This window comes from Anolis carolinensis, chromosome 1, assembly GCF_035594765.1.
Source record: "Anolis carolinensis isolate JA03-04 chromosome 1, rAnoCar3.1.pri, whole genome shotgun sequence".
NCBI lineage: Eukaryota > Metazoa > Chordata > Lepidosauria > Squamata > Dactyloidae > Anolis > Anolis carolinensis.
Genome location: NC_085841.1, coordinates 257634000 through 257657586, shown reverse-complemented (window position 1 = coordinate 257657586; position 23587 = coordinate 257634000). Strand labels below are relative to the sequence as shown.

General features: G+C 41.3%; 2 protein-coding genes across 4 annotated transcripts in view; one reads left to right on the top strand and one right to left on the bottom strand.

Moving 5' to 3' along the window:
* Positions 1-13103, bottom strand: part of tmem109 (transmembrane protein 109) — an 18255-nt gene extending 5152 nt beyond the window's left edge. Inside the window, exon 1 of one of the 3 annotated variants that reach the window (XM_062967434.1) lies at positions 12909-13103. The gene's annotated coding sequence lies outside the window, so the exon portion shown is untranslated. Of the gene's footprint in view, positions 1-3458; positions 3793-12908 lie in introns of those variants that run through there. The other 2 variants (XM_062967432.1, XM_062967433.1) reach the window with 2 other exon arrangements.
* Positions 8406-23587, top strand: prpf19 (pre-mRNA processing factor 19). Its single transcript, XM_003224112.4, has 16 exons — positions 8406-8564; positions 13810-13959; positions 14876-14952; positions 15610-15751; positions 15861-15934; positions 16020-16082; positions 16274-16315; positions 16479-16553; positions 18486-18561; positions 19926-20035; positions 20270-20425; positions 20840-20909; positions 21057-21142; positions 22449-22619; positions 22879-22984; positions 23119-23587. The coding sequence occupies exons 1-16, from the start codon at positions 8546-8548 to the stop codon at positions 23214-23216; spliced, it is 1515 nt and encodes a 504-aa protein (XP_003224160.1). The 5' UTR covers positions 8406-8545; the 3' UTR covers positions 23217-23587.

Sequence of the window (23587 nt, the reverse complement as noted above, 5' to 3'; positions counted from 1 at the left end):
AACCCTTTTTGTACAAATGTTGGAGAGTGGTCCCTGGTCAAAGTGGGCCCTGTTCATAATAAGGTTGGAAGTACTGCCCTAGTTAGATCACGGTATCATAGATAGCAGTGAATCAGCCTCAGAGACAGTAATTGTCCCTGATTCACTCGGTGAGTTTCACAAGGGACCTTGATCCACCAAAGTCTGTCTCAATACTCTAATCACTACACCAGCTTAGCTCTAGAACCGTGGTTGTCAACATTTGCTCCTGTGGTTGTTTTGGACTTCATTTTCCACCCATAATGTTGTGATGACTCATGGGCAATGTAGTCCCATTCCTAGTGCTGTTGTGACTGATGAAGAGGAAAACTTAGGTTTTCCACCATTTCAGCCAGAAAAGGAACCATTTCAGCCAGAAATTGAGCCTTTGCACCTGCAGGAGGCTTGTCTTCCAGAAATCTGCCAAACAAGCCCTGAGTCGAGTTCTCCCCCTTTTTCGCGCCGTAATTATTATCTCCAGCAAAAAGGAGTGCAGCAAGCTAATCGCAGGAGTTTGAGAATTGCAGCAAAGCATTCAGATGATTAAGCCTGCTCCCATGAGAAATTTTAGGGAGTCATACATCTGGACACAGAGATTGACTTTCGTTTCTGATTCCCCAGAGAAGTGTTCTCTGGTGGGAAAACGAGGCCTATTTAGGTTCCTTGCTCCCGAAGGAATCTTGCGGAGTCAATTCGTCAGCTACCGGAGCAGCGTGTGTGGACAGCTACTCCTGCTTTCAAGCCTTTGTTCCTGTTCCAAGCCTTCGTTCTCAGCCTTGTTTTCTCCCCGGATCTTGCCTTGTTTTCCGGACCTCGCCAAGTAATTACCACGGATCTTGTTCTTGCTCCTCGTTTCCTTGTTGCCTTGAATCAAGCTTTGTGTGCCAAGAATCAAGTTATTTCCTAGCCTTGCTCAAGTTCATGGACTAAAGGACCTTGTCATCTCCCCTCACTTGCTTGGCAAGTGAGTGTTTCGGTAATTGGATTACAACTTTGGACCTTAATATTTCATATTGGACATTGCTTTTTTGGACTAATTTTGACCTTTTCTGAAAGGTCTACTTCTGGACTATTTCCTATACTTGTTTTTATTAACTTTATATATTTCCTTAATAAAGATATTAGATAGATTCTGGCCTCTGTGTATGGTTATTGGTGCTCTGCAGCCTGGGTCGTGACAAATGTCAATGCCAATCCTCAGAAATTCAAGGAGGTGAAGCCTAAAAAATCTGGAGAACCAAGGAAGGCTGAAGATTTCTCACAATAACATCTCACACATTTAAAAAACAGAAATAAAACCATCAAATACATCAGGTACAGTGGACTATCAGTTAACCAAAACTCAAGCAACTGGCAAAAAACCGCAAAGCAGTAACAGTTTGAATTTTTTAAAACTTGTTTTTATAATACAGTAAAAACTGTCACATTAAGTTTATTTTCATTTGCTTTTAATTACTGTATGTTAATATCAGTATCAAGTCAATACAAAGATTATGCTATAGTTTGGGGGTATAGTATTTTCTGGGGGCCATAGTGGTATAGCAGGTTAAAGCGCTAAGTTGCAGAACTTGCTGACCGGAAGGTCAGCGGATCAAATCCATGGGACGGGGTGAGCTCCTGTTGTTAATCCCAGCTTCTGCCAACCTAGCAGTTCGAAAACATGCAAATATGAGTAGATGAATAGGTACCGCTCCAGAGGGAAGGTAACTGCGCTCCATGCAGTCATGCCAGCCACATGACCTTGGAGGTGTCTACGGACAACACCGGCTCTTAGAAATTGAGATGAGCACCAACCCACAGAGTCAGACACGATTAGACTTAATGTCAAGAGAAACCTTTACCTATTGTATTTGCTAGGCCTATTTTTTCCTTTATAAATATACTTTTTATTATGATTTTTGCATACATGAATTTAAATGACACCTAGTGAAGTAAATTAGATAGTAACGATAAAGAAGAAAAAAGTCAAGGGAAGGGAGAATAGAGGAGAAAAGAGAGGGAAAATGGGGGGGGGGGAGAGAAAGAGGGAAAAGAAAAAAAATTAGAAAGATTTATTTATTTATTTACACCATTTATGTCCCGCCCTTCTCACCCCAAAGGGGACTCAGGGCGTCTTACAAGTTATATGTATATCCAATATGTTATATTATTAACATAGCACAATATAAGCATTATATATTATTATATTGTACTATACCACTATGATGCAATATTATTAGTAATATAACATGTAATATATAATATACAATTATAATAGTGTATTATAATAATTATTATATTACATTATAATATTATTATCAATACGATATGCATATACAATATAGTATATTATTAGTATAGCATAATATTAGTATTATATATTATATTGTTATATATAAAATATGAAAAATAACAGATAATAAATGGAGTTGTGCTAGGCCTATTTTTAATAGTAACTCTCAAGCAGCCAGAAACTACATTGATAGACATCTACCTATCCAAATTGGGTTGCCAGTTAAGTGAGAATCAACTATATTAAAAAGCATGCAGTCTAGAGAATATTAAGCTGTAAAACATATGGAAATATAACACAACAGTCCGTGTTGAAAAGGAGTGTCGAGTTCTATAGAGAAGCAAAATAAAAGCAAACACCCATGGACATGTCTAAGTGGAAACCAAATGAAGCAGCATTATCTTTAAAACACTAGCCTAGCCCCACAATTACACTGCCAAGTACAGTGGTTTGTTTCAGAGACAGAAGAGCAGGAACACGTGGCCCTTTGGAAACCTTATCACTGCAACTGCCAGCAGACATTAGCCAAGCCAGTGAGAAAGAGACTGCAGGGGGCAGCATGCCAGCAACATCTGCAAGGCTTCATGTCTCCCATACCTGCCCTAACAGCATACCTTTTAAAAAATCAAAGTATGCGGAGGTTACAAAATAAGCAGAAAAACAAGAACCTCTCTCACCAGGAGATAGGAAAAGTTACTTCTTTGGATGCTTGGGTAAACTTGGGCCCTCCAGGTGTTTTGGACTTCAACTCCCACCATTCCTGGCCTGAGGCCTGGAATGGTGGGAGTTGAAGTCCAAAATACCTGGAGGGCCCAAGTTTGCCCATGCCTGAGTGAATGCACATTGACCACTTTAACTGCCCTGGCTCAATGCTATAGAGTCCCGGGAGTTGTAGTTTTGCAGGGTCTTGAACCTTTCCTGCCTCATCAAGCTACTAACCCCGGGATTCCATAGCACTGAGCCAGGGCAATCAAAGGGGTGCCAAAGCGCATCAATTCTACAGTGTGGATGCACCCCATGAGCCAAAGTAGGGTGTCCCCTGAGATATGAAAAGTTATTTCTTTGACTACAACTGGCAGGACCCACCACGCATGCCCCAGAAATGCAACTTTCCCGAGCCACACCCACCACTCCTTTTTTACCCCTAAAGAGAAATATATATATATACTTTTTAAAGTTCCACGAATTGCACGAGGTGTACCTTCCCCAAAAAGGAGGCGAAGTCTAAAACTAAGCTTGAAGTCTCCCAATGGCTTCAAACTGGGTGGGATTGCTGTTCTTCTTCCAAACCCCGGAGGATCCGCACTAAGAGGACTCCCAGCACCCAGTGCAGATCCCACGCCGGAGGGGATTAAGCAGCCTTGACGCAGGACGGAGGCGGAGCGGCGATTGGCCAGAGGCGGGAGAAGCGGGGCGGGCGCCTCCCTCGCTCGACGCCGGGAAGGAAGAGGTTAACACTCGCCCCTCGCCACGGGGAAACGTTCGAATCCGGCTCCGAGGCCCAGTGCATCAAGGGAAATGCAGTCCGGGCGGGGAAGCGCCTCACGCTTTATCTCTGGGTCCTCCCACTTCTTAGGCTTCAAATCCCAGGCGCTTCAGGGCAGCCGGGAATGCTAGAGTCTAAAAGGCCAAATTTTGGGGACCACAACTGCAGTGTGGGCCCATTGAATGAACTATACGCTGACCATATAATGGCCTTCCTCAGTCCTTCCTCTCCATTCTCCAAGTGCTTTGCTTTTTTCGCAAGAAAGGAGTGGAAAGCAAATATCAACATGTAAACATTGTACATGTATCTGTTGTCGAAGGCTTTCATGGCTGGAATCACTGGGTTGCTTTGACTTTTCCGGGCAGTATGGCCATGTTCCAGGAGCATTCTCTCCTGACGTTTCGCCCACATCTATGGCGAACATCCTCAGAGTCTGGATACTAGGCAAGTGGGGTTTACATATCTATGGAATCTCCAGGGTGGGAGAAAGAACTCTTGTATGCTTGCGGCAAATGCAAATGTTGCAATTAGCCACCTTGATTGGCGTTGAGTGCCTGGCTGCTTCCTGCTCCTTTGTTAGGAGGTGTTGAGAACACAGAAATGCTGGACCACTCTAACAACCATCATGTCAGACTACATAGAAAAGCCACTGAAATCCACGAGCATGTGGACCATTTCAACAGAAAGGAGGAGGAAACCATGAAAATGAACAAAATCTGGCTATCAGTGTTTTTTTTTGTTTTTGTTTTTTTTAAACCTCTAAAATCATAACAGTAAATAAGGAACAACACTCTGAAAACGGCAATTCCAGGCATGAAACAATCAGGGCTAACTAACACCTCTTAACAAAGGATTCCCTCAGGCAGGAAGCAGCTGGTCTTTGAAGCTGCAAGGCCATTTAGTACCAATCAAGGTAGATAACTGCAACATTCACCCTTGCTTCAAGCATACAAGAGTTCTTTCTCTCACCCTGGACCTTCCACAGATATATAAACGTGCCTAGTTTCCAACAGACCTCACAGTCTCTGAGGATGCCTGCCATAGATGCAGGCGAAATGTCAGGAGGGAATGCTTCTGAAACATGGGCATACAGCCCAGAAAACTTACAGCAACCCAGTGATTCCGTTATGAAAGTCTTCAACAACACACTGCATTTATTTTATTTACTTATTTAATTTTTTTATCCCGCCTTTCTCCTGATATATCCAGGCCAAAGATTGGTTACAGGATTTCCTATGTAATCGTCTGCACAGCGAAACCAGTTTATTTTTTCTTCTTTTTACATCTTTTTTTGCTTTTTTATTGTAATGAATTCATAAATTAGTCAACCACAATCTTTTTTGAATGTTTAGTGGTTTAAATTCACCATTGCTTTTACACATGAAACTAATATATGGTTTCCAAGTTTTATCAAATAGATCTTCTTTCAATTCACCTTTTGCTAATCTTAATTTTTCCGGAGCTATCACCCACACCCCATTTAACCAGTTCTTTATTGTCAGATCCTCTAACTTTTTCCAGGTTTTCACTATTTTGAGTCTTGCAGCACATAATAGGAGCAGTATCAGATTTTTATGTACCACAGATCACTTGAATACCCAAATGGATACTGTTCAGGCAGATGCCATCCGGGGGCGCTAAAGAGAGAAGGATACTGTAGTGCATTTTATTTGGGGGGGGGGGGGGAGAGTTGAAGGAAGAAAACCATTTCTCCTATTTTTGCTGGTTATTCCCCCTCTCCCCTTCTCATATCATAAACAAGGGTTGTTTCCATCAGGGGGACATAGTGGGAAGAATAACAGGAAAACAAGGAAAAATGGTTTTACTCCTTCAACCCACCCTCCAGCTTCATAAAATGGACTATCGTCTCTCTAGCGCCCCCTGATGGCCTCTGCTGGGATAATGGAACAGTACTCAGAAATCATTAATAGACCAAGAAAATCCTTCAATAAAAAATATTGATAAAAATTATTGAAGAAATCATTAATAGAGCTCCCCTGAAGTGTATTGTTTTCCCCACTATTCAGCTTATCCATGATAGCACTTCCTCCCAGAATCTCCATACTTTGGGCACATTAGCCACATGCAGTTCCGATCCCTTATTACTCCACGCCTTCTCCAACATAGTTTAGAGGTTCGATTATTTTATGTAGTTTATGTGAATAATCATATCATCTATGCATAATTTTCTTTAGGTTGTGCTGAGGTTGATATATAAAATTGGGTTTTACAAACTGAGTTCCATTTTCTCTTCTATTTTAACCCCTAAATCTGATTCCCATACTAATCTCAATCTAGTTAATGATCCAATTCTGCTTGAATTGTCTGATATATTTTTGAGGCTTGTCCTCTGATTTACATTGCAGATTGATTCAAATTACAATGCTCTTGTGTGTGTGTGTGTGGGGGTTCTTTTCTTATTATTACAACCATTTTCTTCAATATCTGTTTGAAACTGCATTAAATGGTCAATATAGTTGGGCCCCCAGTTTATTTAAGAAGAGTGGTATTAGTTGATTGCTGGGCTGCAGCACTCACCATGTTTCATCATTGACTATGCTAGATAACTCCGACATTCCTTCAACACAGCGACCCTATTTTTTGGCTGAATTAGATCAGAGTGGGTTTGCCATTGCCTTGAGGGCTGTTGAGGACAGGATGACTGCAATGATAAGGATGTGTTGTCGAAGGCTTTCATGGCCGGGATCACAGGGTTGTTTTATGTCTTTCGGGCTGTGTGGCCATGTTCCAGAAGTATTCTCTCCTGATGTTTCGCCCACATCTATGGCAGGCATCCTCAGAGGTTGTGAGGATGCCTGCCATAGATGTGGGTGAAACGTCAGGAGAGAATACTTCTGGAACATGGCCACACAGCCCGAAAGACATACAACAACCCAATGATAAGGATATTTGGAATTGGAATCAAGGGAAATCCATCTTTGAGTTGAACAGAGCAATACGCGGTAATAAAATCTGTCTGACCCCTAGTTTTAAAAATGACAGGTTCAACAGCAGGGCTAGTGAGGACAGGGTAACCATGGTATTATCACACTAAAGTTTAAGGAGTAGGCAAAGAGCGTGCATCCCATCTAAAACCCTGTGGCAGCCTCCTGCAGAATTCTGGACCTTGTAATTTAGGAGAGGGGCCTTTAAATGCTCAGCCAGAGAGGTTCCGGGTCTCACTGAATTACAACTCCGAGAAGTCTGCAGGAGGCAGCCACAGGATTTCAGATGCTTTGCCTACTCTTTAAGCTCTAGTGTCGTATTCATGAGGCCACCATAAGTTGAATTCAATTTGACAGCAACAAATTCCCCATGCAGAGCTCTCCTCAGATTACAACTAACTAAACTGTAAACTGTGAATTACAGAGTGCATCTGCATGTAGAAGTTTCATATTTTGTGGTCTGGAAAGCTGAAAAGCTCTAATTTTAAACCCTGGAGTTAGGGCAAACAAGCTCTTTCTACCTTTGTCATCTGGATGGACTCCTTGTTGTCGAAACACAGTTTGCGCTAAAATTCTATCCTCCTTCCTTTGTTTCCTTAAACTCACGAGGCAACTGAAGACATAGGCCTAATGTTTAAATTCATGCATTTACGTGCCTTCAAACTACGCCACATATTTCAGTTTTCTTCTTGGTGATTTGGCCAGTTCTTTCCTCTGAAATATAACTTGCGGTGCCTGGTATTCCTTGGCAATCTCCCATCCAAGCATTATTCTTTCCTCTGAAGCATAACTTACAGTGGCTGGTATTCCTCGGGTGTCTCCCATCCAAGTACTATCCAGGGTTGTCCCTGCTAAAGTTCAAAGATCAAACAGGGTTTGCGCCCGCTGGTGTATTGTTATACTGAGACTTGGGCTTTCTGCAGAATAATGACATTGGGTTGCTGTAAGTTTTCCAGCTGTATGGCCATGTTCTAGAAGCATTCTCTCTTGACATTCCACCCACATCTATGGCAGGCAACCGCAGAGGTTGTGATGTCTGTTGGAAACTAGGCACGTAGGGTTTATATATCTGTGGAATGTCCAGGATGGGAGAAAGAACTCTTTGTCTGCTTGAGGCAAGGGTGAATGCTGCAATTGGCCACCTTGATTAACATTGAATAGCTTTGCAGCGTCAAAGCCCGACAAGAGTTCTTTCTCCCACCCTGGACCACCATAGATATATAAACCCCATTTGCCTAGCTTCCAACCTCTGAGGATGCTTCCCATAGATGTGGGCAAAACGTCAGGAGAGAATGTGTCTATAGCATGGCCATACAGCCCGGAAAACTCTCAGCAACCCAGTGATTCCAGCCATGCAAGCCTTCGACAACATGAGAATGACATTAACTGCCTCGGCTAAACGCTACAGAGGTCTGGGCTTCGCCTTCTTGTGAGAAATCCACCATACTCTGCCAGAGAGCGGCTTTGCCACAATAAACTACAAATCCCAGCATCCCATAGGGTTGAGCGATTTCAGTCAAACCCGTGTCAGATGCTACCATTCGGCCTTCTAAAAGGCTCTCTGTGTCCCAGGTGCATGCTGGGGGCTGTAGTTAACTGAATCCTCGCCCAAACCGGAAGTTGTCGCTCTTCGCTGGACCGTTAGGCCTTGCGGCTTTGGCAGCGCACGCGACAAGGAAGGCCGGGGGGGGTCATTTCCGGCCGGGGTCGCTTCCTCCCGCGCGCGCTGCAGCTCGAGTTGAACGACGAGCGGAAGCAGAACCTTCCCCTTCGCTCTAGTGGCCCGGAAGCAGCCGCAAGGTCCATGTCGAGAAGGCGCTCGCCATGTCCCTCATATGCTCCAGTGAGTGACCCGCTTTTCTTCCCCTTTCGCTCCCATTCTGTGTCTTTTCTCTCCTTTATAAAGTTGGCCGAAAAAGGAGGGCCAGGATGGGTTGTTTTGGTTTAAAAGGAGAGATGGGAAAGCACATTGGGTACACTTGGGGTGCATTTCCATAGAGAATTGTATGAAGGCTAGACGCTGCCCTCGCTCTTTGTGTCCGGTTCTATGGAACCTGAGGTCCCAGGCACTCCGACTGATTTCTCTGGAACTCCCGCCTGGATGGAGGACTCCGAACATTGGCCGAAAAGGGATCAAGGCAACTCGAGTTGTTGACTTAAGGCAATGAAAGGTTTATATTTGTGTTGGGTTTTCAGCTCTTTCCACTCCATAGCCCTTCGTGAGTATTGTTCTGTTTTAATCCGTGCAGCAAAGCCTGTCAGGAAGGTCAGTGTAATTATCGCCCTGTATTTCCGAGGGGAGTGGGTAGAGTGTGCAGCTTTTCTCAGGCCTCCGGGTGCATTTGTGGTAAATGTGAATTTTGAGATAGGGATTTCTGGCCTTCTATTTGCTGTGCTTAATAATAACAATAACAACTTTATTCTTATCCCCCACCACCATCTTCCTGACAGGACTCAGGGCGGCTTACAAATGGGACAAAATGTCCACAAAACATAAAATCAAACACAATCCATAAACAAAGCATATTAAAAAGGAGCATCATAAAATACAACAACCAAAATAGAACAGACTAAACATAACAGGATAAAACAGAATGCATTGGAGTTCCATCAGACCAGGTTCAGAACAAAACCAAAATTTCTAAAATGGGCATAACCAAGCTGTAAAAGAGCAGGGCAAGGGATAATTCAAATAGTGTACTATAGGGCCAGGAAAGTGAATGAAGTGCAAAACAGAGTACTATCTGGCAACCTAGGGACTGGACATAGGGACTAATTAATCTCAAATGCTTGCTGAAACATCCAGGTTTTCAGATCCCTATCAGAGGAGGACAGTTTGGAGGCTTACCTATGCTACACCTATTCTCATCTACATTGTAGAGTTAATGTAGTTTGGACCCGTTTAAACTGCTATGGCTCAATGCCGTGGAATTCTGGGAGTCATAGTTTGGTGAAGCAGCAGCACTTTTTGGCAGAGAAGGCTAAAGACCTTGTAAAACCACAACTCCCGTGATTTTATAGCTTTGAGCCATTGCAAGTAAAGTGGGGTCAGACTGCATTAGTTTTTCAGTTTACACCAGTGTTTCCCAACCTTTGGTTCTCCAGGTGTTTTGGAGTTTAACTCCCAAGATTCCTAAAGGCCGGTAAGCTGGCTGGGATTTCTGAGAGTTAAAGTCCAAAATACCTGGAGGACCAAAAGTTGGGAAACTCTGGCCTAGATGCACTCAGGTCTAATTGGAAGTTTTTTGGCTAGTATTGAGTGCTTTTATAATCCTGCACATGGTTTTTCTGAGGTGCTGCTGTGTCTACAGCGACTAAAGGGTAAGTTAGTGTGTATACGTATCTCTCTGTGTGTATATACACAAACATGCACACACATAAACTTGGACTACGACTCTGGAGATCATGGTTCAAATCTCTGCTCACTCATGATCCTGAGCAAGTCACGCACTCAGCCCTCCAAACCTCTGTGATGCTGTCACCACAAGAAATGGACTTGAAAATGACTTGAAGGCACACAATAACAAAACTTGAACCATAATGACCTAGGCTGTAAGCCTAAATAGTTTATTAGTCTTGTTGTCATCTTGGAAGCATTGTTCTTCTTGCCTTTCACTTCATCAAAAAGCCACATTTTTCTGTGATTTTCAGACTTAGAGATGTTATGGGATAAGATGGCTTTCTTTATCAAGGGATCAGTTCAAGAGGGAATGAAAATGTTTTGCTTTCAAGTGACCCATATTAACACTTTAGTTTTATTTATTTATCTATTTACTTAATTTTATCCTGCCTTTCTACCAATATAAGGACTTAAAATGGCTAACAATAAATATAAAGTAATACAAATAAAACAATTCCAACTCATAAATAAAAAGTATAAATATAAAATGAAAGAAGCAACAAGATTCATGCTAGTACAATCATTCCCATTAAAAGATTAAAATGTGTATATATAGATATAGATATGTATAGTTCTTTATGTATTTGCAAATGTTAACTAATTAAGAATTAAGAACTAGCATGGTGTTTAAGTGCTGGACTAGGACCAGGGTTCAAATCCCTGCTGGGCTATAGAACCTCACTAGATGACTAAGTCATGTTCTTTCAGACAAGAGTGAATAGAAAGGGTTTGGCAATTCTTTTAGGTTATCTCGGGTCAGACTACACTGTTGCCTTTTGATGCTCTCCTGAGAGAAAGGGATACAGTAGAGTCTCACTTATCCAAGCTAAACGGGCCGGCAGAAGCTTGGATAAGCGCATATATTGGATAATAAGGAAAAGCTAAGGAAAAGCCTATTAAACATCAAATTAGGTTATGATTTTACAAATAAAGCACCAAAACATCATGTTCTACAACAAATTTGACAGAAAAAGTAGTTCAATACTCAGTAATGCTATGTAGTAATTACTGTATTTACGAATTTAGCACCAAAATATCATAATATATTGAAAACATTGACTACAAAAATGGCTTGGATTATCCAGAGGCTTGGATAAGCGAGGCTTGGATTAGTGAGACTCTACTGTACTTCCCTTTTTAAATAATACTTAAGGTTCAGTGCTTATGTATATGCCAATCCAGTTTTTGGAGGGCTGATCTTTTTGTCTAAAGTTTTTAGACTTATGCTTGTGTATGTGTTATATGGCAATATTGTCTGAACAGCTGTACTGGCATGATTTCTTACATATAAAGAATGGGTGACTTTTCCCAAATGGGCACATCAGTGCATTGCTGTTTTAGAGTGTTGAATGAGTACTTGAATGGGACCTTGTAATGTAGTTCCATACACTGTTGTTCCCATATGCCCTTACTGAATATCTGTTATTCATCAAAAAGCTCATCCAAAAACTCCTTGCCTTTAAATGAACCCCAAGTGGATATTCAGGGATGTGTGGCAGTATACCTGGTGATAGTTATGTGCAAGAATCGCCTATGGACCCCCTGCATTCATTGTGTGAAAACAGATTATGTGAACTTCCTCTATCTCAAAACTAGGTTCAACAGTTACTAGAACACATTTGATCTGAATTAATTATATGCTCTTCTTACTGTAATTTAAAGCACACAATATGACAAGGATCTCAATATGACAAAGATCTCATGATTATGTAGACATTTTTTTTCTCTTTTCAACATGCATCTGCCTTTTATTCCCAATCTTAATCACCCTGTTCATCAGACTTTACTCTCAGTTCATTGCCATAATGGAAATACCTCTTTATAATAATGCAATGCAAAATAGATCTTCAGGGATGCACCAAGAATCATTTGGATGGTGTAGTGTTTCTTTATTTGTGACTCTTCACATATTTTTGATTTTAGATTCTGTTTAAATTTATAGCTTTACCAATTAAATGTATAACTTTACAGTCTGATCATGAAAGCCTTAGTATAATTTCTTATGATAAAACATAAGCTTTAAGATTTCCAAACTGTGTGTCTTTATGCATTTCTTTAAGTTTAATAGATTCTTTCCAGACCATACTGACAACCTAGTGATCATCTCTATTTGTTGCTAACAAAGGAATAAAATATGCCACAAAGCTATGGAGTTATGCAAAATTAGCAAGTACAGTGAAGTAGCACAGATGTTATGTTCACTTCTATATCTTATAATATTATTATCAATATTATATGTGTATACAATATATTATATTATTAGTATATCATAATATGAGTATTACCGTATATATTATGATATTGTTATATTGACTCAGGAGACATAGAGATATCTTCAGTTCCAGCTGGGTGAATCTAGAAAACAGGCTTGCTGAGTAGAAAAATAATCTTGCAATTGCAGTCTAGGCTATCCTGAATGCATCTATAATTGGGTAAATGTTCCTTTATGTATTTGTGCTTCAAATTCTGCATCTTGAGGCTATAAGAATAGTCTTTGAGCGTAACTACAAACATGACATGTGCATCTTAAGACTGCAACCTTTGTAAATTGTTTCAGTCAGGTAGTGTATTCTCTTTCGTGTTTATGACAGTCTGAATCATTTGCACAACTTTGCGCTGTAAAGATAGAGCATGGCAAATATAAAAAAAAACAGTTGTTTCATGATAGTGAAAATTGTGGAATAGTTTTTCTCTTTGATTATTCATATACAGTACAGGGTTTTCGTAGGCAAGAAATACTCAGATGATTTTTGTCAGTCCCTTCCTCTGAAATATTGCTTATAGTACCTGGTATTCATTTGTAGTCTTCAATCCAAGTGCCAATCAGGGCTGATCCTCCACAGTTTCCAAGCCCAGAACTCATGCCTTTATAATATTTAGCCCTAAATACCCTAATGCTCTAATCAATCATCTTTGCTTTGAGGCATCGCTGATAGTTTTCCAAGGCACCTTAGGACTTCCTTGGAACTCACTTTGAAACCTACTACATGGAATAATGTATTTTAGACATCCAGTTGAGTCAGAGTAAGTTCAAGTCCAGTTGACATCATAACTGATGATTGTGACTAAAGTCCCACAGATTTCAATATTTACATTGACATTCAGTCAAAAATATATTCATATAGAGACATATGGTATGTATAGTGTATGTTTAGTAGATGTCCAGACATCTGCAAGGGATGTTTTAATATGCATTTTGTTCAGTCAGGTTGAAAGCTTAAGCTTCAGTGCGCAGAGTGGGGATGTGATTTTCCTAATGCCAGGATCTGGCAAAGGCTCCTTCCATAATGTCTGAAAAGTTGTCCAGTTGAGTCCATAGTGTTGAGAATCATATCTGCTTATGCAGGGATTAACAAATAGCACATGCTTACATTCATGGGAGATATCTTTTTCAGGGTTTTTACAGTTGTTCCCAGAATGCCAAAGCCAAAATACTTTGGAAGTAAGTTTAGTTTTGTGAGTAAGACTTCCAGCTCCTGTTTGTATACAAGTATATATGGCAGACAATGAAATATCATGTACATTGAAACGTTATTAGAGATCATTGTGTGTTTACTTTGAGTTCTTATGAATTGCAATTTTAGATTTTCTTTGGCACATCAATATTTTCACTCCTCTGAAACTACTGTGACAGATGTGGTTTTTAATGTGATTTTTCTGTTAGTTATACTTTCTTTTTTTCTTGCAGTTTCAAATGAGGTTCCTGAGCATCCCTGTGTATCTCCAGTCTCAAACCATGTTTATGAGCGAAGACTGATAGAAAAGTATATTGCAGAGAATGGAACTGATCCAGTGAACAACCAGCCACTGTCTGAAGAACAGCTCATAGATATCAAAGGTGAAGAGAGCCAGAAAACCTAGAATAAAGTCTCTCATGGGTTTGATATGTGGAGTATGGAATTCGTAATCTTACTTTGTCCTCCTGAAGACTTGAAGTGGATATTTGAAACTTCATGCCTAGTGGAAGGATAAATAACTAAAGCTACTTAAACCAAAACCTTATAAGAGTTGTTAGATACAGTGTTCTTTGTTTTGTTGTTTCAAAAAACAGTATGATCCACATATCTGTTGGACCAATATCTGTGGTTTCACTTATCCACATTGGACAAAATATGTAATCTCTAGGCATTTTCTAGGTCCTCCAATGTGACTTTATGGTATTCTTGGTCCAGAGGTCCTTCACCAGACTTTATGGTTTTCTTGGTCCCAGGGGGCTTGCTATAATCCATGGTTTCATATATCCACATGAAGCCTGAAAATGTATCCTCAGCAGCAGTTCTCTGGCTTTATAGGACAATTCCTAAAGTCCCAAAACCTGATGGGTCTATGAATTGGTCATATAGAGAGTTACTTAATAGATCCATTTGTAGTACCCAGTATTTCTAACCAAATAATTTGTGTGCAAAACTGAAAGCCATATCAAATCTCTTCCCTCTTTAGAAACTTTAGCTATTTTTCTTCCTTTGGTTCTCTCTCTCTTCTGCCTGGATCCCCTTGCAACCTTTTTAAAGGTTCATACGCACCCTCTGCATTTTATCCTTCTGCTCCTTCTGCATGACTGGCATGCATGACTGGCATGAAAGGAGTGGATAGGGACAAGTGTTTACTGCCAACAGTAGGTGGCGCTAATTGGCTTTCACGATACTGGTATGTGTAAGGCATCCTGCTCCTAATAGTTTTGTAGTAGGCTTATGAAACAAGAAAATTGATTTGGAGAATTATTTCTAATACTTCCATGTGCCTGTCACTTACAGTTGCTCACCCAATTCGACCTAAGCCACCTTCTGCTACTAGTATTCCAGCCATCCTTAAAGCACTTCAGGATGAATGGGTGAGTATTTTTCTTTTACTCCCTTCAATATAAGTTCTCTGTGCCTTAAAGCATTTCTCCTTAGCTTCAGGTGTGCTGAGCTTTCTGATTTTCTTAGAGTGATAGAAAGTAAGATCCTGCTGAGTTGGGAAACTTTGGTAGCAAGGAAGGAATCTCCTGAACTAGGAGTAGCTTGCCTCCAAAGTAAAATTGATTGGCTTGCTATGCAGATGTTTAAGAAACTACTCCAACTTTGGCAAAATATGGTCTGCTTGTCAGGTGGCCACATTTATACATAACAAACTAGGATCCTTATCCTGGTTTGCTATAATGTCAGAAACATGTGATAGTTCCTGCAGCCCATTTACTTCTGCTTTAGTTCTCCCTGTCACATGAGCAGGATAGTAATCAAAACAGGGTCTGTAATGTAACAAGAATTGAGAATTTAGTGTCAGCTTATACATTCTGTCACATTCAAAAATAACATCCCAGAATTCCACATCCAGATAATCACATGAAGATTTCCACTTCTGGTTTCTGTTCCATTTGTGCAAACAGGAGGACAATAAAGTAAATGAGCTGCATAAATGAGCATACTATTTGATGATGAATCCTGATTTATTATTTTAATGTAGGAACATGACCATTGTAAATAATATACTAATCTGCCTGTTTCAGGATGCGGTCATGCTCCACAGTTTCACCCTGCGCCAGCAGCTGCAGACCACGCGCCAGGAGCTGTCTCATGCCCTCTACCAGCATGATGCCGCCTGCCGTGTCATTGCCCGTCTCACCAAAGAAGTCACTGCTGCAAGAGAAGGTAAAACCTCAATGGATGGCATACTTTTTTGGGTAATTTGCAGAGGAAGGAGTTTGTTGTGACAGCTGTCTTTTTAACCATCCAAATTATGTTGTGTGTTTCTTCACAGCTTTGGCAACTCTGAAGCCCCAGGCTGGTCTCATTGTTCCCCAGGCTGTGCCTTCAGCACAGCCCAATGCAGTGGTAAGTTACACATACGTTTCTGTTGAACCCTTGTTTCATTTTCTCTTTTTCTTCTCTGGACTAACAGGCTCCTTTCCAATTTTAGGGTGCTGGTGAACCAATGGATCTAGGAGAGCTAGCAGGGATGACTCCAGAAATTATCCAGAAGGTATAAAAACCTATTGCTCAGGTTTTCCATCCATTTCTTGCTCCATAGATATACTGTACCTTAAAATTGGCTATGTTTATAAAAACACTTTTGACATTTCTATGGCATTCTGCCTTTCTACCTAATGTTACCCTGTCTGCTAAAATACAAATGTTTGAATTGGCTTTTTCTAATGCTGTTCTCTCTTGCAGCTTCAAGACAAAGCCACAGTGTTGACCACAGAGCGTAAAAAGGTGTGTGCTCCTTTAAAAAGCTTATCGTCCAGAAAGAGAGTGTCAAGTGATTCTGGTGTGTTCATTTGTGTGTAGATACTTTGTTATAATGAAAACAGAGGTGCAGCCTAGTGTACTGAGTTGATGAGACTCTATGACTGAATTTATCTTGTCCTTCTGGCAGAGAGGGAAGACTGTGCCAGAGGAGCTGGTGAAGCCGGAAGAACTAAGCAGATACCGCCAGGTGGCCTCACATGTGGTGAGTAAATGGTGACCATGATCTGGAAGCCTGTTTTATGTCGTGCTGTTGTGGTGGGACCCATGTCCAGACTGGCCCTACAGTTCCACCCATTCAGTTCCTATTACTCATTTACTCCAAGGATCCTTCCTGAATCTGGTACTTAAGTCTCAAGATGACCACTGTTTTGGACAAGTGATTGTTCTGATCAGTGGATTCAGTGAGGCAAAATGTGAGCACTTTTCCTTATCAATTCTTTAAAAAGTAACAGTTGTAGAAAATAAAACCAGTAAATATTTATGACATAACATTTAAGATAAAGATGAACTTCTGTGACTGTTTCTGCATTCCCAAAACCTTTTTGACATCTTAACAATTACACTTTTTATAACCGGTCTTCACTCGCTGCTCTAGCATTCTTCTAGGTTTTAATGTCTCCCCCACTATAGACCTCTCTTCACATCATCCCATAACCTATTGATTGTCTGGTTTTACTCAGGCTTCCTCAGCCTTTTTCTTCATAGTTGTCAAGTCATCTTAGATTTAAAGCAACATTATGAATACGTGACCTCAGAGTTACCAACTGCCATACTTAAGTCTTGTAAATAATAATAATAATAATAATAATAATAATAATAATAATAATAATAATAATGATGATGATGATGCTGTATTTATATCCCACCCCCTCTCCTCAAGGGGACTCAGGGTCATGACCCTTTGGTAAAGCAACCCAATCAATCATGAGTATATTGATGGTTCTTTGTCCAAGGCCAAACTAGTATGATGTTACAGTTTTCACAACTTTCGCCCATGGTCCTTATTTGTCAAGTCATCTTTGATTTCCATTTTTTCTGCCGAAGCAAGATACTTCACTTCGGCAGAAAAAATGGAAATCAAAGATACAGAATGGGGGACGCCTGGCTTGACAGCAGTGTGTGCGAAAAAGACCTTGGAGTCCTCGTGGACAACAAGTTAAACATGAGCCAACAATGTGATGCGGCTGCTAAAAAAGCCAATGGGATTCTGGCCTGCATCAATAGGGGAATAGCGTCTAGATCCAGGGAAGTTATGCTCCCTCTCTATTCTGCCTTGGTCAGACCACACCTGGAATACTGTGTCCAATTTTGGGCACCGCAGTTGAAGGGAGATGTTGACAAGCTGGAAAGCGTCCAGAGGAGGGTGACTAAAATGATTAAGGGTCTGGAGAACAAGCCCTATGAGGAGCGGCTTAAAGAGCTGGGCATGTTTAGCCTGCAGAAGAGAAGGCTGAGAGGAGACATGATAGCCATGTACAAATATGTGAAGGGAAGTCATAGGGAAGAGGGAGCAAGCTTGTTTTCTGCTGCCCTGCAGACTAGGACACGGAACAATGGCTTCAAACTACAGGAAAGGAGATTCCACCTGAACATCAGGAAGAACTTCCTCACTGTGAGAGCTGTTCGACAGTGGAACTCTCTCCCCGGGGCCGTGGTGGAGGCTCCTTCCTTGGAGGCTTTTAAGCAGAGGCTGGATGGCCATCTGTCGGGGGTGCTTTGAATGCGATTTCCTGCTTCTTAGCAGGGGGTTGGACTAGATGTCCCATGTGGTCTCTTCCAACTCTACTATTCTATGATTCTATGATTCTAAGTAACTTCATGGTTTTATACTACTTCATTATTGGAGGAAATTGTCATGACCTTGCTTTGATACTAGAATTCCTAGGGGTTTTCTTTCAAGGGGTGGGGGATTGCATGAGGCTGCAGACTTGAGTGTGCAATGATATATCTGTTTCAGATTCTTGTCAAGTCAAAAAGAAACTTGCTTGTTCTTTCAGGGGCAAAAACAGAGATAAAGCTAACTGTCTAGGGACACCCCTTTTTGTAAGAGCTTCCCTTAATGATGACATTAAGCAGCAGGGCTTCTCTCAGCAAGCTTGCTAGTATTAATGCCAACACTGTTGCTTTTGAACAGGGATTGCACAGCGCCAGCATTCCTGGTATCCTGGCTCTCGACTTATGTCCTTCCGACACCAACAAGATCCTCACAGGTATGTGTAGGCTTCTTAATCAATGACTTTATTGGTCTAGTTTCAGCTGTTAGAACCTATGGTCTCTGTTGAACACACCTCTGTTTACTCCATGATTAGATGGAAAAGACAATAGTCTGGGACAGCAGCACCTCTCCCCCATATTGTGGAGCTAATTCCCTTAGTACCAACTAAAATAGGTCCAGTGAATCAATGGGATTTCCATAAATTTACCAAATTCACACTGATGTTGAATCATAAGAATATAGAATATGAAGAGACTACATGGGCCATCCAATCCAGTTCCCTGCCATGCAGGAAAAGCCCAATCAAAGTACCCCAGACAGATGGACATCCAGCCTCTGCCAAAAAGCCTCCAAGGAAGATGCTTCCTCGACACTGAGGCAGAGAGTTCCACTGCTGAATAGCTCTTATAGTTCAGGTGGAATCTCCTTTGCTGTAATTTGAACCCATTGCTCCAAGTCCCAGTTTCCAGAAAACACCTTGCTCCCTTTTCCTTATGACATCTTTTCAGATATTTGAACATGGCCGTCATGTCTCCTCTCACCCTTCTCTTCTGCAGGCTAAACATACCCAGCTATTTAAGCAAGTCTTCAAAGGGCATGATTCCCAGACCTTTTATTATTTTAGTCACCCTTCTCTGGATACATCTAGCTGGTCAGTCTTTCTCTTGCGTGGGCCCATAGTTGAATTTCACTCATGGATGGTCTGATAACCTGAGATTTGGGAACAAGAAATTGCCAATTTCCCCATTGCTCCCTGCTATTGAATTTTCTAAAACATAAACACAAAAGATCAAATGCCCCCTACACCATGCATGTGCATACACACACACACACACACACACAAAATGCTCCCCACCCCACAGCTGGTGGGGTCAGGAATGAGACAGGACATAGTGAAATTGTCTGTTTTCATCCTTTAATAAATAAAGTATTTTCAAAATGTTGCATACATATCCTCAGAATTGGTCAGATTTGGTGTTACGAGGCCAAGGACAACATTATCCCACATACAGCCTCTGCTTTTTTCAGGATGATGTGAAACAGAAAAAGTGATCAGATTAGTTAGTCCTGGCCCTGAAGGGAGCAGAGATAATATAACTGCAAGTGTTTGGGTGGTAGGAAGTGAGGGTGGAACAGCCTGCAGTAAGAGTTGTGTCAGTCAGGAGAAAGCTACCCTACTGGTTCTGAAGCAGCTTCCTTTTCTTGTAGTTGTGTCCTGCCTTCCCCAACAGCTGTTATCCACTACTTCAGAAAGTGTTTACAATGCTATAAGGGGCACTATTTGCCAGCAGACCACAAGGGCTGAAAGCATATACCTTTCTTGGTTCGTGAGCGCTCTGCTCCTGCTTTGTTTTCCAGGTGGAGCGGACAAAAATGTTGTTGTCTTTGACAAGAGCTCAGAGCAGATCCTGGCAACTCTCAAAGGCCACACTAAAAAGGTCACCAGCGTAGTGTTCCACCCATCCCAGGTACGGACCATAGTTTATTTACCAGCATTATTTACTTTGGGTGCATGGTGTCCTTGATTGTTAATCTTTTTATTTCTCTCAAAGAATTGCATGGTCTTTCCTGAGGGAATCAATTTGTGTGTTGTCCTTTGAAGTGGCTTTAGGTCGTGGTTGCTATTTTGCTTTTGAATTCTGCACAAATACACCTGGCTTCATTCTAATTCTTGAGCTGACGGTCTTCTCTTTCCCCTTTAGGAACTAGTGTTCTCAGCTTCTCCAGATGCTACTATCCGGATCTGGTCAGTCCCTGGTGTGTCGTGTGTGCAGGTTGTGCGTGCCCATGAGAGTGCTGTGACAGGGCTGAGTCTCCATGCAACAGGAGATTATCTGCTGAGCTCTTCTGATGACCAGGTGAAATCGCAACCATAGATTCAGACTGTGTCACTCATAAATTCATTGTGCTCGGGATATATTAAAATAGTATCTGGAAATGGATGGGGGATTGCCACTTTCTTATTTCATTTTATTGTACATTTTTCAATATCTGCTCAAAGTATAGCAAAAATAGCATCTGCGAATGAGAGGGAAGATGACCTCTTATTTAATTTTTCTTGTAGGTATCCTGTCTTGCTTCTTAAAAAATACTTTCTAAGTGTCTCTTACACCAGAGATAGGAAATGGCAATAAAATGAAGTAAAGAAAACACAAATATTAGCATTTTAAAAAGTCAAAGACGTCAACACAGAAATAAATAAAAAAATGTTGGAACAGATTTTGTCAAGGAGGCTTACATAAACCTAAAATCCAGCCTTTCCTCTCTTTCAGTATTGGGCTTTCTCGGATATCCAGACTGGCCGTGTTCTCACCAAGGTCACAGATGAAACCTCTGGCTGTGGTAAGGATTCTGCATTTCATATCTAAATTTGGTGCTTTGTGAGAGATACCTGAGAGTGTAGGATTCAATGTATTAGTGGTTCATGAGGAGTCAGACTGTGTATTCTGCTTCTCAGCATCATGGTGATCCAGTATTATCTCTCTACAGCTCTCACCTGTGCACAATTCCATCCCGATGGGCTCATTTTTGGAACAGGAACTATGGACTCCCAGATTAAGATCTGGGACTTGAAGGTAAGAGAAAACACATGCAGGTTCTTAAACTGTTCTCCAAGTTTGGTTGTAAGGGTTACAGATAATGGGTGTGAAAGGTATAAAATTAAATGTGACATGTACATGCAAAGCATTATTACTATCCCTGTAAAATTTAGTTTAGAACAGAGGTTTCCAAACATTTTATGTTGGTTGCATACTTTTTAGACTTGCATGCCTTTACAACATGGTAATTCAGTTTTACTAGCAAACCAGAGGTTACACTAACCCCTTAAAAGAATTTCATACCTCCCTCTCCCCCCCTCCACCTATAAGTTTCATATTATCTTTATCATATAAGCAAGGTTTGGAGATTTTTCCTTTACACTTCTTATGTATTAAACTTGTTTCTTGTATAGCTTCCTCTATAGCTCCTTGTGTGGTTCATCACAAACATAATTATCAACAGATTCTTTTTTTAATTAGAAACTAATTCATTTTAATGGTAATTACTACAACCCAATCAACAAATTGTGCAAATTATAAATGTTATAACAGTACCTACACCAGAACAACACCAGCATTTTACTTTTGTAGTGATGAAACATCTCTGGAGGCTTTTAAACAGTCTGGATGGCCATACACAAGTCCTTTGACTGTGTCTTCCTTCCTGACTGAAGGGGCTTGGACTAGATTTTCTTTTGGGGTCCCTTCCTCCTCCTCCTTTCTTTCCTGCATTGTGGCGAGGCATAGAGCCGAGGAGGATGAGGAGATAGTGGCTAATGTGGGGCCTTAGGCTTGGAGCAGCCTGAGTGGCCGCTGCTGCTGTTGGCACTTCCGGGGGTGACCAATGTGCATCTTGGCTTGTGGGGTGGGGAGCTTTTTTATGTGAGACACTGGCAGATAACAGCTTACACACTATTGTGTTGTGACACAGAGTTTGGAAAGCTCTGGCTTAGAGTCTAGTTTATACAGTCATATGGACTGAGAATACATCAAGAGGTACTGCAAAAGTGCTTAATATTGTAGTTGACACTTTAATGTCAGCTACAGCCTCTAGGTCACTAGATACAATTGTTGTATGTGCTATTGGCTACAGCTATTTCACAGTGATGTTCACACAAAGTTAAATACGGTTGAGTGTTATCCACTTGGGAGGGGGGTTATAGAAAGCTAGCAACCTTCTCAAAGTCAGAGGTGAATCAAGAGCAAATGTCAAAGGAGATTTTATTAATTACTTGCACTCTCTAGTACAACAAGGTATCACAACTGCAAATTCTTGTATAGAAGCTCAAAAATTGGGCAGGCTTATTGCATATAATGGAGGTGACTGACTTCCCTTTTTCAGGAACGGACCAACGTAGCAAACTTCCCTGGACATTCAGGCCCTATTACCAGCATTGCCTTCTCTGAGAACGGTTACTACCTGGCCACTGCGGCTGATGACTCCTCTGTCAAACTCTGGGATTTGCGCAAACTGAAGAACTTCAAGACGCTGCAGTTGGACAATAACTTTGAGGTTTGTGTGATGTTCCTTGCTTCACTGTTCTAGGTTCCCATCGCCTCTTTGGTTTGCATATAGCCTTTGTAATCTGCAGTGTTTGTATTTTGGGTCGTTTACCCTGCTTTGAATCCTTGTGATTCAGTACCTTTTTTATTGTTGGATGAGCAATTATTAGCTATTGACCCAAGTATGAGGGCAGAGGTGGCTGCAAGTTGCAGATGCATTTGGCTATAACTTACTTCTGAATATCTGCATCTCAAAAATGTCTTTTTAGGTGAAGTCTCTCATATTTGATCAGAGTGGCACATACCTGGCCCTGGGTGGCACTGATGTCCAGGTATACATCTGTAAGCAGTGGACAGAGGTTCTCCATTTCACAGGTAAGGGAGAAGTGCTCTTTGTGACATTCCTGAGAGGGCCTTTATTGGAACTGGTGGTTGGTAGAAGTATTTGCTTTGGGGTTAGGCTGTTTTGTGTTTGTCTCTATCCTAACTGTCCCATCTCCTTTCTGTAGAGCATAGCGGCTTGACAACAGGAGTTGCCTTTGGCCATCATGCCAAGTTCCTTGCTTCGACAGGAATGGACAGAAGCCTGAAGTTCTACAGCCTGTAACTTCTCTTTTGGAATGTTAAAGGGATGGGGTCTATTGCAGTAGTGTTACGATGTCGTGGTAACCATGGGTATATGGGGTGGGCATGAGGGTGGGAAATGGGGAACATCATAGCTTTTAATCTCAGTTCAGTCTGCCTGTAGGTTGGAAATTGGAACCTTGTGCTGGATGGATTGTTTTTCCTCTTCCATGTTTGTTTTTTTCCAGCGTTGTCCGTGCCGTGATTGTAGCCATATTGAGCCAAATCCATCCAAGTGTTGACCATCTATTGAGGGGTGGTGGCAGGGATGAGGATCAAGAAATAGATGGGGAGATGTGCAGGTTTTTTTGTATGCAGCTCTCTAGTTTGATTAAAAAAGACTATTCAACTATA